This window comes from Dama dama, chromosome 9 (assembly GCF_033118175.1).
Source record: "Dama dama isolate Ldn47 chromosome 9, ASM3311817v1, whole genome shotgun sequence".
In the NCBI taxonomy this organism is placed as follows: domain Eukaryota; kingdom Metazoa; phylum Chordata; class Mammalia; order Artiodactyla; family Cervidae; genus Dama; species Dama dama.
Genome location: NC_083689.1, coordinates 8254600 through 8269509, shown reverse-complemented (window position 1 = coordinate 8269509; position 14910 = coordinate 8254600). Strand labels below are relative to the sequence as shown.

General features: G+C 55.6%; 1 protein-coding gene across 3 annotated transcripts; it reads right to left on the bottom strand.

The window, feature by feature from the left end:
• Positions 1-708: 708 nt before the first annotated feature.
• GMIP (GEM interacting protein) lies at positions 709-10373 on the bottom strand. 3 transcript variants are annotated; one of them, XM_061149706.1, is made up of 21 exons: positions 10235-10373; positions 9158-9242; positions 8562-8637; positions 8392-8449; positions 7995-8120; positions 7838-7902; positions 7619-7726; positions 7103-7183; positions 6847-7017; positions 6619-6756; positions 6078-6265; positions 5725-5831; positions 5567-5656; positions 5162-5239; positions 4935-5089; positions 4529-4717; positions 4295-4432; positions 3996-4192; positions 3279-3666; positions 1614-1680; positions 709-1481 (listed from the first exon to the last, which is right to left on the bottom strand). In XM_061149706.1, the coding sequence occupies exons 1-21, from the start codon at positions 10251-10253 to the stop codon at positions 1108-1110; spliced, it is 2898 nt and encodes a 965-aa protein (XP_061005689.1). In that variant the 5' UTR covers positions 10254-10373; the 3' UTR covers positions 709-1107. The 3 variants fall into 3 exon arrangements, with proteins under 3 accessions (XP_061005689.1, XP_061005691.1, XP_061005692.1); XM_061149708.1 differs by having other exon boundaries at positions 6084-6265; XM_061149709.1 differs by lacking the exon at positions 10235-10373 and adding an exon at positions 9818-10206.
• Between the last annotated feature and the right edge of the window lie 4537 nt (positions 10374-14910).

Sequence of the window (14910 nt, the reverse complement as noted above, 5' to 3'; positions counted from 1 at the left end):
GAACCGCAGCTCCCCGTTTCCTCTCCGCCTCGCGGCCCCTCGGCCGCCCCGCTCTGCTTCCGGCGCGGGACCCCCACCTCCTGTCCCCGCACACCTCTCGCGCCTGCAATTGTGGGTCTTCGCGGGGCTGGCCGAGAGTTCCCGCCGTGCCCTGGCGCCGCCCGGGCCCGCGTCCCGGTGGTCGCACGGTCCGCGCCCCCGCCCCGGCGCTCCCCCGCCCGCTCCCTCGCGTCCAATCCGTCGCCGAGTTCCAAGCCACGCCCTGATCCGACCCCGCTCCTCAGCCCGGACCCCAGCCCCTCCTTGGCTTCGCTACTGCCCGCCTGGCCCCAGCTGACTGTCCAGTGGCGCTCAGGTTTCTCGGAATGCCTCCCTTCTCAGCGCTGTCCCCTGCCCGGCCCACGCCTGTGGCAGCCGTGGACTCCCACGTCCCCGAGCACACAGCCCTATTGTCTCGGTTATCTGCACTTTGTTTTAAGTGTTTGATTTCGCAGGACCGGGTCGCATGCGGAGCTCTGGGAGGGCCGGCCCATGTGACTCAGCCAGGTGTCCAGGCACAGCCGCTGCCGCCTGTGCGTGCTCAGGGGTGTTCTGAGATGAAAATAAGAGGTCTTTGGCTTCTGTGGTCGGTGAACATGAAGCGGAAGGCTGCTGCCTCACCGACCTCTCCTCTGTCACCCTTCCCCAGCAAAGAAAGACACTCAAGGATATAAAAGACACAGTTTATTCAGAGGCCACCAGACCCCAGGCACCACCAGGATGCTGAGTCTGGGTTGCCACACCCTCCAAGATCTGGTCACTTGGGATCAGCTAAGGAGGCAGACAGAGATGGGGGAGTGGCCACAACCAAAGTAGCAAAAAGCACCCCTGTCTCAAGGATCCCATGACCTATATTGACCCTGAGTAACCTCTGAACCTGAGTGGCCCTGATGCTTGACATTGACCTATGTTTTGTAGAGGGTATCCTGGTACCGCCAAAAGGGTTTTAGTTCTCTGCTAGGCCATGTAGTCTTTCCTCATAGGAACTCTCCAGACACCCCATTTAACTCCTGGGAAGCTGGGCCCATCTTCTCAGTCCTGGCCTTCTTGATCAGAGCGCTGGAATAGTCAGAAGTGGTCCTCGGCCTCCTCAGTTTGGGGGTCTGGGCAGCAGGTGGCCTGGGGCACAGACTCACTGTGCAGCTTGGAGAGTAGCCTGGCTGTCTCCTGGGTGATCTCAAAATGCTTGGGCAGCGGGGTGCGGCGCAGAGGGCTGTCTTCACGGGTGCTGGCGGCAGGGCTGGGTCCTCGCCTCCGCAGGCTCCCTTGGGGCACTGATGTGATGGGGGTCTCCTCGGACAGTTTGGAAGCCACCAGGGCCAAGCCAGACAGCTGGTGGGTGACAGGCCGCACACCTCCCCGGGAATACTTCACTGGCTGGCGGCTGAAGTGGCCACGGGGCTGTGTCCCCAGGGGTGAGTCCTCAGGCCCTTGGTTGGACACTGTGGGATAGGGTGGTCAATGCTAAGCACCCCAAAGTCCTCTGGATGCCACCCTCCATTGTTATCAGTAAGTCCAGCAACCCCAGGGCAGGAGCAACCCCAGAACCCTGGGCTAACCTCTAACACACTCACCTTCCCCTCCCTCAATTTTGATGTCTTCGGTTATTTCCTCTTCCTGCTCACTCTGCAGAGTTGAAATCTGTAAGAAGAAACCCAGGAATGAGACCTCCAGCAATAAAATCCCAGTTCTTGGAGACTCTTGAACCAGCAATAAAATCCTAGTTCTTGGAGACTCTTGAACATGCCAAAGCTCCTCTTTGCAGTTTTGTTATTTGGGGAGAGATGATGCCCTTAAGAGCGTACTGCTTGCCCTCCTGAGAAGAGGTGTCATTAATCTCAACTGTGGGCTCTGTAAGGTGGGAATGCGTTTGTTCAGCAGAGGTTGTTGGTAGTCATGTCTGACTCTTTGTGACCCCATGGACTGTAGCCCACCGGGCTCCTCTGGCCACAGGATTCTCTAGGCAAGAATACCGGAGTGGGTTGCCATTCCCTTCTCCAGGGGATCTTCTCGACCCAGGGATCGAACCCAGGTCTCCCGCATTGCAGGCAGCAGAGGACCAGCCTGGAAAGTGATAGCCATCTCTCCGTTAGGAAGGGGTGAACTACTGATCTCCATCCTGCTATACTTTCTGCAATTTCAGGCCTGCTTTTTTTAGCTTATCTGTGTACCTTTTAGTTTGTCCTTCAGCTAAATGCTAATAGCAGCTGGAATGCTCTGTGTCCTGAGCACTTTCTGAAGTTCTGAGTCCCACACCTCACTTGCAGCCCCTTTCCCAGCTCTGGGGGGCTACAGGGGAGAGCCAAGCTCTCAGGAATGGTGAGTATATCAGGACCTGAGGGACAGGAGGGCTCCCCTAACAGTCCCATCTCTATATGGCTTTCACCAACAGTATGTACCTCTTAGGGCAATTGCTATGTAAGCTCACCTGCACTGTAGGTATGCAGTCAGTGGAGGCTTGCACACTCCTCTCTGGCCTCACTTCCTACCACCTTCCCCTCACTCATTCATTACAGCACAGGGCTGTGCCCTGAACACACTAGGCATGTTCCCACCTCAGGGCTTTTGTACTGGCTGTTCCCTTTGCCTGGAACACCCTTTCCCTGATCCCCACCTGGCCCACTCCCCGCTATATCCTTCTAGTTTTTGATCGAACTCATCTTCTTCAGGGGACCCATCCACAGCACCCTATTACTGTTACAAACTGCCCACCACCTCTCACCTTGGTGCCCTTGACGTCTCTGACTTTACCCAATCCTTTCTTTTCTTTATAGTCATCACCTTGTAACATCCTATATAAGTCTGTATGACTTTGTATCATATATCTTGTTTATTGTTGGTTTTTTCCTCACTAGAAGGTAGGCTAAAGCGACTTAGCAGCAGCAGCGGAAGGTAGGCAATCAAGAGGGTGGAGTCTGAATATTTTGCTCACTGATATATATGTAATGCCTAGAACAATGCTTGGCACACAGTAGGTGTTCAATAAATATTCTGTTGAAGGAATCAATAGTATTCATTTTAGGATCTCTGCAAGGCTGTATCCTGTTGTTATTTCATTATTTCCCACCTCTCCATTCCTTACTTTTCCTTTCAGGATGAGTGCAGGGTCAATAATAAAGGAAGAAGGGAATGAAATAGATAATTTTAAAGGGGAAGGAAGGAAGGAAGACAGGAGAGAGAGTGAGAGGATTGCATGGAGAGAAGGCTCTCCCCATGTCTGTGGCCCAGCAGGTTCCTACCTCTGGGAGCGTGGCCTCGGGATGCTTCTCCAGCGCACTAAGGAGCATGGCGTCTGGGTCCTGGTCTGAGGCGAGGGATAAGGGCAGGGGGTCCAGGACAAGTTGTAAGTGTGGTGGTTGGAGGTTGGCTGGGAGGGTCGCAGGGGGTGGGCTGGGGTCTCGGGGCAGGGGCTCAGTGGCCAGGAGGAGCTCGTCAGCCCCGAAGATCTGCTCATAGTGCACAATGAGGAACTCGATGAGCTGAGCCTGGTGTGCGGAATCCAGCAGGCAGGTGATAGGTCCGGCACCGGCTGGCCCTGGACCGTCGGGCAGCCGCAACAGCGTCGGCCCAAATACAATGCCCAGGTTGTTGGCAGACATCTTGTTGTCCTCATACTGTGCAGCCACCCTGGGGACAGCAGGAGCAGAAGGATCAGGGCACAGAGTGTCTGATTACTGGTCACTGGGTAGGACCTGCAAACCAGGCTAGTGGTGACTTGCTCAAGTCATGGGTAAGAGGTCCTGGTCACTGTTTGCAACCAGCAGCCACAAGCCTGGAGGTGGGGGTCAAGGGTCAGCATCCAAAGTCAGGAGTCATGTATTAAGTTTCAGAGCTCAGAAAACACATATGAAGGTCAGAAGTCAGTGTCAGGGGTCAGTGGTCCCATGTCTAAGGAAGGCGCAACAGTCTGAGCCTCAGGTCAGAAGTCACGTGTCAAGACCAAGGACAGTGCACACCTGAACAGATGGGCCACCAGGTGCCGCAGGGTGTTGTAGTTAGAGTCGGGCAGCTGCACCAAGAGGGTCTTCAGCGAGCGGATAACCTCAGGGCTGGGGCTGGGGGTCCCAGGGTCGTGCACAGGGTCTGCATGCAGGGTCTTAGCCAGAGAGATGAAGGCATCGTAGAGGTGGAAGGGGACCACGGGGTCAGTGAGCTGGGGGTGGAATGGCAGGGGGGATATGGGTGTGGGTGGGCTGCAGAGGGTCCTCAGCCTGAGCCCATCTGGCCCATGAGTCCCAAGCCACTGAGCACCCACCTCCTGGAGGAATCGCTTGAGAACGCTCGAGACATCATGAGGTGAGTTCCCTGACAGGTCAACCAATGCTCGGCCATTCTCAAAAGCCTGGCACAGCCGTTCCACGCGGACCCTGGACCCGCTGACCCGATAAATGCCCTGCAGGGCAGGGGTGGGAAGTGGACACCCGGCTTGCAGTCTGGCCATTGAGAGGGCTGGGTCACTACTGGGGGTGGTCAAAGGTCAAGGCAGCACCTGCACATTCAGCGCACGCTGTTCTATCTCGGCTGTGCACCTGGTGATCACAAAAGGCACCTCCTCTGGGAAGTCCCTGGGCAGCTGCAGGAAGTTGACCCCAAAGAGGGGAGTCCGGGCCGGTAGCCGCTTATGTCCACAGAGGATCAGCAGAGTCTCGAGGCAGCGCTTGTGGCAGGTCAAAAAGCACTGAGGAAAGGTCACAGGGTCAGGAAGGTCATCAGGGTCCGTGGGGGAAGAGAAGGTCATAGAGATCCTCAGGGAGCAGGGGGTTCATAGGGGATCATCAGATCAGGGCAGGTCTCTCATGGCAAGGTCTTAGGAATCTCAGGTCAGGGAGATGCCTGTGGTCAGAGAGGTCACTGGGGGTCAGCAGAGGTCATTAGGTCGTCAGCCCAGGCCGTACCTCCTCGCACTCTGTCCCGCTGACCATGAAAGCCTCACACTCTCGGCACTTGGCTGGGCCCCGCAGCCGCCGCAACCGGTGGGTCTGGGCCGCGTTGGATAGTATCCACTTCTTGAAGGGGGTCCCTGGCCCGTTCTCCAGCCCATCTCCCAGGTCTGCAGGGAGGGAGACAGGGTCAGAAGTGCCTAGTCCATCCCCAGCCCACCTCCACCTGCTTCCAGCCTCACCAGGGTCTCGCTCCTCAAAGTCATCTGAAGACTCAGTGCCTATGGATGACACTTTTACCAGCCGCCTCGTGCCAGAGCCTGGAGTCAGGTTACAGAGGTTGAGGGTCACAGAAGTCATGGGGGAGGCTCCAAGGCTAAGGAGACCTTCCTGGTCTTCAGCCTTCCCAAAGCACCCACGGATGCCCTTGGGGAAAGGGTCAGAGGTCAGGGGGGTCAGACAGGTCAGGGGTTAGGGGCTGAGGAATAGATCAGTAACCTGGGGGTAGCAGTGGTTCCAAGTTGGATCAAGAGAATGGGTCAGAGGTTGAGAAAATAGGTCAGGGATGCAGGGTAGGTCAGAGGTCAAAGAAAGAGGGTTTGAGTTTGGGGGTCAGAGCCTGGCCAGGGGCCGGAGGATGGTCCCACCTGGACTGGAAGTGGGAGAGTCCTGGGAGCGAGACTCGCTGCCACCGCCCATGCTGTCCACATCACTGCCCACAGTGGGGCCCAGAGCTCCTAGGGAGGGACAGGTCGGTCAGGCGTGCTCCCCAGCACCGCTCCTGCCTGCCTTTCACTGTACTCACCCTGCCAGCCTGTGCCTGTGTCCTCCCAAGGGCCTGGCTCAGCTGCACTCTCGTCCAGCTGTGGAGGGGGTGCTCCAGAGAGCTTCTTTCTTGTGTCCAGAGGGGAACTGAGAGGAGAGGTTGGAGGGCTCTGATAATCAGGAAGCTGGCCTGGGATTGACATCACCCCTGGCATCCCTTTTAAGACCCAACTTCAAGGACTTGGGTCTGCAAGCCCTTATGGTCATGGGCATCATGGCCCCCAGTGCACTAACCCCAAGTTCCCAGCCCTCCCACGACTAGGACAACCCCACCCAAATGCCTGGTGCCGCGTCTCCCTGGCTTCCCATCCGACCCTGCTCCTGGGGACCCACCTGTACCTGAACTCCTGGAAAGAATAGGCGGCTGGCGGGGGTGGTGGGGGGTCGGGCCCTAGCGCCCTCACGAACTCTTGGTATCGCTGGCCAGGCTCGAAGGGCTTACAGCACTCAGCCAGGGCGGCGAAGGCGCGGGGGCCACGCTCTGCCTGAGCGCCTCGAAGCCCGAACAATCCCAAGGTCACCTGTGGGGCGGAGCCAGCGTGTGAGAGGGGCGGAGCCGGGGAGCCTGGGGCGTGGCCTGCCCCTGAGAGACACCAGCTCGGTCCAGGCTTGGGGGCGGGGCAGGGCAGTGGGAGGTGGCTGAGGGACTGAGTCTGCAGCTGGGCTAGGGGTGTGATCAGAACCCGGGTGGGTCAACCTCGGGGCAGGACCCCTTGAGTGGGACCGAGAAAGGAAGTGCTGGCAGGGTCTGGGGGCGGGAACTGGCTGTCCAGAGAGACGGAGTGAGTCCTGGCGCCCCGGAGGCGGTCTAGGGGCAGGTGAGGCCCAGCGGTACTAATGAGCATGGCGGGCAGCTGTCGGGTCAGGGTCTCACCCGCCGCAGCACTTCGTCCCCCTGCAGCACCAGTTTGCGCACGTGGGACACGATCCGCTGCTTGGCGGCCTCCAGTTCCTGTTGCCGCGCGTTGGCCTCTCTGACGCAGGCCTGGTACAGCGCTTCGGCCTCCTGCGCCTGGAAAAACCGAGGCAGGGAGCGTGTATGGGAGAGATGCGTAGGGCTGGGGGCGCCGAAGCGCAGCGGGGCACGGGGCGGAGTCCCCACCTTGGCCTGGGCCTCTTCTCGAGAGCGTCGCCGCCGCTCCTGCTGTTTGTTGGGGCCCGGTGAGGCCTGGAGAGCCAGATCTTCGGGCGACACCTGGGAGCGCACCCGCAGTTCCTCGCTGCGCTGCATGTACTGGAGCTGGGCCCGCCGCAGCGCCTGCACAGCCTCGTTCTAGGGGCGGAAGAGGAAAGGGTCTTCCGGCTTCTTCTGTCTCCTCCCCCAGCCCGCTTTCCCAGCTTGCAGCCCTAGGCCTCACCATCCGCTTCTGCTCTTTCATCCACTGCTCCTTGAACTCCTTCCGCCACTTCTCAATCTCAGTCCGTTTGGCAGCCAAGGGCTGGGAAGGATGGGGAATGAGGAACGCTGCCCGGGTTGCTTGGTCATCCCATTTACCCGGCCCACATGGCTTTCACCTGCCGGACCCTTTTCTCCATCTGCACTCTCTCCTGGGTCTTCTCCCCCAGATTTGCCCTCCCCCACCCCGGTGGCCTCTCCGCAGAGTCTCGGTGGTCACCTCCATCCTTTGGGTCTGGAGCTGGGGATGCCAAGGCTCTCTTCCTGAGTACACTCGGCATCTCGCCCCATGACCCGCAGACAAACAAAAGCACAGTTTTGCAATCGCACAGGAAACCTGGTTTGAATCTCTGCTGGGTAACCTTGGGCAAGTTCCGCAGCATCCCTGGTCTCTGCTTCCTCATCAGCAAATGGTGCTGATGGTAATGATGCCTCCCCGGAGGCTTGTAGAGAAATGATGCATGAAGGGCCCCCTCACCTGGTAGTAATCTCTTTTCTGCTGGGCTAGTGTCTCCATGGCCAGGCTTCCCAGGCTGAGGTCGTGCTCCAGAAACAGGAGGTAGATATACTGCAGTGACATGTGGCTCTGCAGGAGGGGAGAGGCAGCTGGTGTTAGAGGATGCTGAGGATCTAGGGGGCGTCCAGCTGGGATTCTGGAGGGGTTGGGCTCTGGGGGCCAGTGTCTGCTCAGGGCTACCTGCTGCTGGATTGACACCTTGCCAGCATCGGCAATCTTCATGACGTTTTTGGCAAACTCCAGCTCTGGGGGTAGACGACAGGGGTGTGAGTCAGGCGGGGTGCGAGCACTGCAGGGCCCAGGGCAGGGCCTGGGGCTGGGCCCGAGGAGCCCTCACCATAACTGGCTCTCTTCTCGGTCCAGGCCAGCAGCTCCTTGACGTAGCGGCTCCAGGTCTTGGCGTACTCCAGAGCTGCATCCACGCCCCCCTTGGTTCGGATGAGCCGCAAGTCCAGCTCCTCCCCTGGGGCAGATGGGTGGACCTCTGAAACTTCCCTGAGCCCTCAGACCAGACCAGTGAACCCTGTTCTACATCTTATGGCTTCTCCAAACACTCCCTTGCTTTTGCTTATCTAGGTTGCGACCTTACACTGATTCTCCACTGAGACTGGGGCTCCCTGAGGACAGGGGTTCACGTCTGTTGGGGGCACTGCCACGTCCCTGGTGCACGGGACAGGCTGTTGGTGATGGAGGACTCCTTTCTGCCCCCACGCTTCTGGCCCCAGAGCCCCTACCTGTAAGGGGTGCAGGATCCTCTGGGGAGGGGCCACTCCAACGGCTGGTCTCACTGGCCTGAGGGGTGGGGGGAGACAGCATTCAGGAACATGCAGTGCAAGCGCCTCCACCTTCCTCAGTCTCTCCTCTGAGGCCCCCTTCTCCCTGTCCCCTGGGTCCCATCTCTCACCAAAGTGGCTGTGGGGTTCTTGTCAGGTTCCGGGTCTCCTGAAATCACAGTGTCTCCAGCCAGCATCTCAAGCGTCCTGGGAGGTCAGGGAGTCAGAATGCCACCCTCCACCGAGTCTGTCCCACCTAGGGTGCTGGGGACCCCAGGGCAGTTTGGGGATGGTCCTAGATATCACCTCTGTGACATCTGTTGTATCTGGGGGTCCTGAGGGATGGGACTTTAGGGAGGGAAGTAAGTGAGCTTCTTTTTTTTTTTTTGTGAGCTTCTTTTTTAAAGAAATTTGAGATAGAATTTGAAGGCTCCTGGGTAACTTTGGGGTTTAGAGCAGGATTATAAAGTTCTCCAGTGTTTTAAGGGATCACAAGGGTCACAAGAAGGATACGTGGGGCCCCTAGGATCACTCTGGGGGTTGCTGGTGGATTTAGGGGGTTGAATTTGGGGATATTCAGGTGTGTTGAGGGCCCTCTCTTAGGCTTCTTGCGTTATTAGGTAAGCGCATCCAGAAGTTGCAGGTTCCTAAAGGGGCTTTGGGCATCTAAACGGTTAGGGATTTAGGGATCCTGGCAGAATTTGGGGTGACTCAGGCTCAGACTCACACGTTCCCCAGTGAGATTTCGAGGTTGTCCAGGCTCCGGAAGATGTCACTGTACCTCTTCCTGCTCTCAGGAGCCGGGGGTAACCCTTGGAGAGGGGAGTATCACACATGGGTGAACAGAAGCCTCTCTCCACCCACCACACCTTGGCAGGTTGTTTGGAGGGTGAGGATGGTGAGTGGGGAGGAGGTAGGGGGGAACGGGGTGGGGTGGGGTGAGGGGATGGAGGGAAAGAGAAAGGAAAGAGAGAGAGAGTTCTGGTCTCATGGGGAGTGCAGGATGGGATGGGTGTTTGAGCTGGGATGGCGGGAGTGTGGGCTTGGGTGGGACCTGACTCAGGACAGGCAGATGGACTCAGGCACAACCCAACACAGAGACCACTGCTTGGAGAAGCAGAGACACCCACACATGCATGGGCCTAGAAGCAAAGTGACAAAACAGATGTCCTAGATACAGCCACACTGTCTCCAGGGACAGAGACAGCTTGACAATGGAACCACATGGACCTCAGGCCAGACAGATGGAAATACAAGTGGGACAGACCAGCACAGGGCCTGCGGCAGAAACACACACGGGCAGATTGAAACCCGGAGCGGCGTAAAGACCAAATGACACTCAATATGCAAATCAGAGACACAAAGACTGGTGGAAACAAAGTCGGACCTCGCCACGTTTCTGCTGCAGGCACCCCTTCTAGGGGGCGCAGATCAGCATGTTCCCCTCCCTGGGCAATGGAGTGGCCGGGTGGGGGTCCTGCCGCGTTGCCCTCTCCATCAGCAGTCGTGACACCCTGCCCCCATCACAGATATCAGAAGCAGAAGCGGCCACTTCCCCTTCCTGGGCCCCCTCCCCCAGACATCCGGGGTGAACTCCTAAGGGGGAGGGGGTCAGGGGCTGGTGTCCCGGGCCCCCTCTCAGCTTGGGAGTCCCCACAGTGGAGGATTCCCGCGTCCTCCCCATTCAGGAACTCCTCTCCCAGCTCTCTGGACAGGGAGGAACAGGCGGGGACCCTCACTGATTTAGGAAGTAGGATACGGTCGGGAGAGCCCCCTCGAGGATCACGAGTCCCGGACCGCCTACCCGGCTCCGTTGAGTCCATGCTCCGGCCCTAGGGTGGGTCGCTCGGCTAGGACGGGGACTGGGAGGGAATCGCGCGCCGGCGCCGCCGGGGCCCAGCCCCGGTTTCCTGCCTCCGCCGCCGCTGCCGGGGTTCCGCGCGGCCCCGCCTCAGAAGGCCCCGCCCCCAGCCACGCCTCTGCTGGTAGGCCACACCCTCCAGGCGAAGACGCAGACCACGCCCCCTGACGGAGTGGCCGGGGGGTGCACTCAGGACCTCCTGAGTGACCGGCCGAAACGACTCCATCCCGGCCAGGGTTTCCTCTTCCCAGATCTTTGTGGGCCCCCTAACCCCAGCATACTCCCCTTACAGTGAGCCCACACAGTCTGCCTGGCCAGAAGAGCCTGTCCCAAACGTTTCCCGTTCTACGAGCCAGGGACACCCCCTGTCCATAAGTCTATTGGAACTCTGAACCCATCCTAAACTGGCTGGGGCAATGGGAGCCCCCTGGTGGAGGTCTGATGTTCTGCCCCATTCCGGTTGAATTTGAACTCCCCGAAAGCTGAACAACGAAGAACTGATGCTTTTAAACCGTGGTGTTGAAGACTCTTCCGAGTCCCTTGGACTGCGAGGAGATCAAACCAGTCGATCCTAAAGGAAATCAGTCCTGAATATTCATTGGAAGGACTGATACTGAAGCTGAAACCCCAGTACTTTGGCCACCTGATGTGAAGAACTGATTCATTGGAAAAGACCCTGTTACTGGGAAAGACTGAAGGTGAGAAGTGAAGGGGACGACAGAGGATGAGGTGGTTGGATGGCATCACTGACTTGAGGGACATGAGTCTGAGCAAGCTCCAGGAGTTGGTGATGGACAGGGAAGCCTGGTGTGCTGCAGCCCATGGGGTCACAAACCGAGTTGGACACAACTTGAGTTGAATTTTGGGGGATGGGCTGGGACCGGTTGAGGGACCTGTTTTCTGGAAGACGATTTTTCCATGAATTGGGGGAGTCAGAGCAGGGGTATGGTTTCAGGATGATTGGAGAGCATTACATTTATTGTGCACTTTATTTCATTATTACATTGTGATACATAATGAAATAATTATACAACTCATCATGATGCAAATCAGTGGGAGCCCCGAGCTTGTTTTCCTGCAACTGCATGGTCCCATCTGGGGGTGATGGGACATAATGACACCTGAAGTGTGTTGCTTATGTCCAGTCTACTCTGGAATCTCATTTGGTTGCTGTCACTGCAGAAAACCCTGCTTCACAAAGATGAGATAGAATGGAAGTGGAAATGGAAGCAGGTTTTTCAGTGCTTTTGTGGCAATCTCAGGATATTCTGCTTTGACTTTAATATAGAACATGTGTGAGTGCGAAGTCGTTTCAGTTGTGTCGGACCTTATGGACTATAGGCCACCAGGCTCCTTTGTCCATGGGATCCTCCAGGCAAGAAGACTGGAGTGGGTTGCCAAGCCCTCCTCCAGAGTATCTTCCTGACCCAGAGATGGAACTGATGCCTCTTATGTCTGCTGCCTTGGAGGCAGGTTCTTTACCACCAGTGCCACCATGCCTGCAAGTGTTAGTTGCTCAGTTGTGTCTGACTCTTTGCGACCTCATGGACTGTAGCACACCAGGCTCCTCAGTCCATGGCATTTCCAGGCAAGAATACTGGAGTGGATTGCCATTCCTTTCTCCAGGGGGTCTTCCTGATCCAGGGATCAGATTCTTTACCATCTGAGCCACCAGGGAAGTCCATCCAGAACATACAGAAATTTGAAATTATCTCAAACATACTTTTAAGGCCACCGTCATTTTTTTATCTCAAGCAGTTAATCATTTTCCAGCATTAGAAAAGTCAAATTCTATTTGACAAAGTCAATTCACCTGGCTTTTTCACAAATGGGTTGAGGATCCATTCCTTCCCAATTTGGGGTCTTCTGTGGTTGGGAAGTATTGCTCAAACTCTTGAAAGCTGCAAGGTGATCATCAGCTGGGAGAAAGTAGGCCCTGGCTTAGTCCCTTTCAAAATCTCTGCTAATGTTTGAAACATGTCAGAAATCCCCAGTGTTCACTCGTTGCCCCCATAATTCTGGTGTGGGTTTGAATGCAGCCACTTTATCTGCTGACCTGAACACAGTTGTTTGCCCCTAAAGTGACAGATTGAGTTCGTTGAGCAGGTTAAAGATGTCACACAAATAAGCAAATTTTGCAACCCATTCTGCCACTGAAACAGGCTTCCAGTGGTGACTGTTCTAAAAGAAATCTCTAGAGCAGCTCTCGTAACTCAAAAACTCTGGCTATGGATCTCCTTTTATATACTTTATTTTTATTTATTATTTTTTGGCTGTGTTGGGTCTTTGTTGCTTTGTGCGGGCTTTCTCTTGTGGCAGCGAGCAGGGACTGCTCTTGACTGCAACGTGCCGGCTTCTCATTGCAGAGCACAGGCTCTAGGCGCCTAGCAGTTGCAGCTGAGGTCTCAGTTTAATTGTGGTACATGGGCTTAGTTGCGCCTTGGCATGTGGAATCTTCCTGGACTAGGGATCGAACCCATGTCCCCTGCATTAGAAGGTGGATTCCTGTCCACAGCACAACCAGGGAAGTCTCTGATCTGCCATCAGAAAGCATCTCACGTCTGTGAGAGAGGCTTGTGCTCTGTGTCCCTCTCTTCACAGAGCTGCTTGAACAGATGTGAGCGAAGGGCATGTACTTTAATGTGGTTGATAATTTTAATCACACTATACAAAATGTTAAGTTCAGGTGACATTTTTCAGCTAGCAGCATTTCTTTATGGATGACACAGCGTGTAGACTCACACTCAGAAGTGACCTCTTTGACCCAAGCAGTGAAACCAGAAAGTCTTTTGGTCACGGCAGCCCTTCAGTCCATGCATATGCCAATACAGTGACCTGGTACATAATCACTCAGAGACTTGGGGTGCTGGTTGGCAACGAAAGTGCAGGTAACATGTTCTCATGAAAAATAAAAGGCACAAGAACAAACATTGTTGCCTTGTTGTCACACTGGTAGATTAGTCAACCTGGATTGCGTACCATGTGGATTTGTTAACCCTAACAATTGCGGTTCAACATTCTCTATTTCATCAGTTAGTTATGAAAGTGAAAAGTGAAAGAGCCAGTCAGTCGTGTCTGACTCTTTATGAACCCATGCACTGTAGTCCGCCAGGCTCCTCTGTCTGTGGAATTCTCCAGGCAAGAATCCTGGAGTGGGTTGCCATTCATTCCCTTCTGCAGGGGATCTCCTCGTACCAGGGATGGAACCTGGGTCTCCTGCATTGCAGGTGGATTCTTTACTGTCTGAGCCGCTAGGGAAGCTTAATTATGGTATCCTCTAGTTATGGCACTAGCCAAAAAAGGAACACAGGTCACCTTTTGAACTGCAGCCTCTCCTAAAAGTTCATGACAAATGTCCTCAGCAGCAGGATCAACTCTTCACCAACAGTAAAGGGCTTAGCTTTAGCAAGAGGGTTAGCCACTAAGAATGAGGTTTGCCATTCAGACACATTTAATGAAGTGGTGGCCTTCAATAATTGCTTCGGTTCACTTTTTTCTTTTGAAAAACTCCAAAGGCTTGTCTTTGAACGCAGGGTGCTTGGTCTCCATGTGGCAAAGCAGTTTTGAAGGCTCCATGGCTTTGTTGGATAGCCAGCTGCCCGTATTATACAACACAGTCTCAGAGTGTGAACCACCTGTTACAATGAACCCGTAACTTAACTATGCTAGGACTCTTGGTTGCTGTCTAGTTGCTAAGGTGTGTCTGACTCTTTTGTGACCCCATGGGCTGTAGCCCACCAGGTTCCTCTGTCCATGGGATTTCCCAGGTAAGAATACTGGAGTGGGTTGCCATTTCCTTCTCCAGGGTATCTTTCCAAAGTAGAACTCTTGGTATTTTCTTTCAAATGCAGTTTTTTTGGGGGGGGAGGGGGGGGCTGTCTTGGAATCTTCTGCTGTCACCGCTGGGTCTTTCCTCCCTTACAAAGAAGCTCTCCAGTGACATTTGTTTTTACACATTTTGGCTAGGGTCAGCTTGTGGGCTTATCAAAACTGTAACAGAGACAAGTGTGCAGTTCGGGAAAGAGGCACGGATGGAAGTAGTGGTAACTAAAATGGGCAGGCCACACATGGACTAAAACAAAGTGTCGGATTCTGACTCTGACAGCCTGGATCTGCAGCTGCTTCCTGCACTAGCATCGCCGCCTCAGCTCCACCTCAGACCACCAGTTATTAGATTCCTGTAAGGAGCACACAACCTAGGGATCTAGGTTTGAATACTTGCATGCACGGCTCATGATGCTATGAGAATCTAACGCTGCCACTGATCTGACAGGAGGCGGAGCTCAGGTGGCAACGTGAGAGATGGGGAGCGGCTGCAAACACAGATGAAGCTTCGCTTGCCCACCTGCCGCTCACTCCCTGCTGAGCAGCCGGTTCCTGAGGCCCAGGGCTTGGGGACCTCTGCCCTAACCTGCTGGGGCTGAAGATACTACTGGGAACCCCCAGGAGGGCTCTGCACTGCATCAGGGCTGACGGCCCATTCTCAGGGCAGTCAGAGCACCCCTTGGACCTCTCTCATGCACGGAGGGTAGGAGGAGCCTTGCTCTGAGCCCACCAAGAATCATGCCCAGCAAACTCCCCCGTCCAGAGTGCTCCCCTCCCCATTTGAGTGCCTCAAA

Bases quoted from the DNA above. Each gene is read 5' to 3' on its own strand.
- GMIP (XM_061149706.1), bottom strand. The intron at 8,638-9,157 runs GTGAGTCTGAGC...CTGACCTCCCAG, and splicing joins GAAATCTCACTGGGGAACGT to GACGCTTGAGATGCTGGCTG. The intron at 7,018-7,102 runs GTGAGGCCTAGG...TTCCGCCCCTAG, and splicing joins TGAAAGAGCAGAAGCGGATG to AACGAGGCTGTGCAGGCGCT.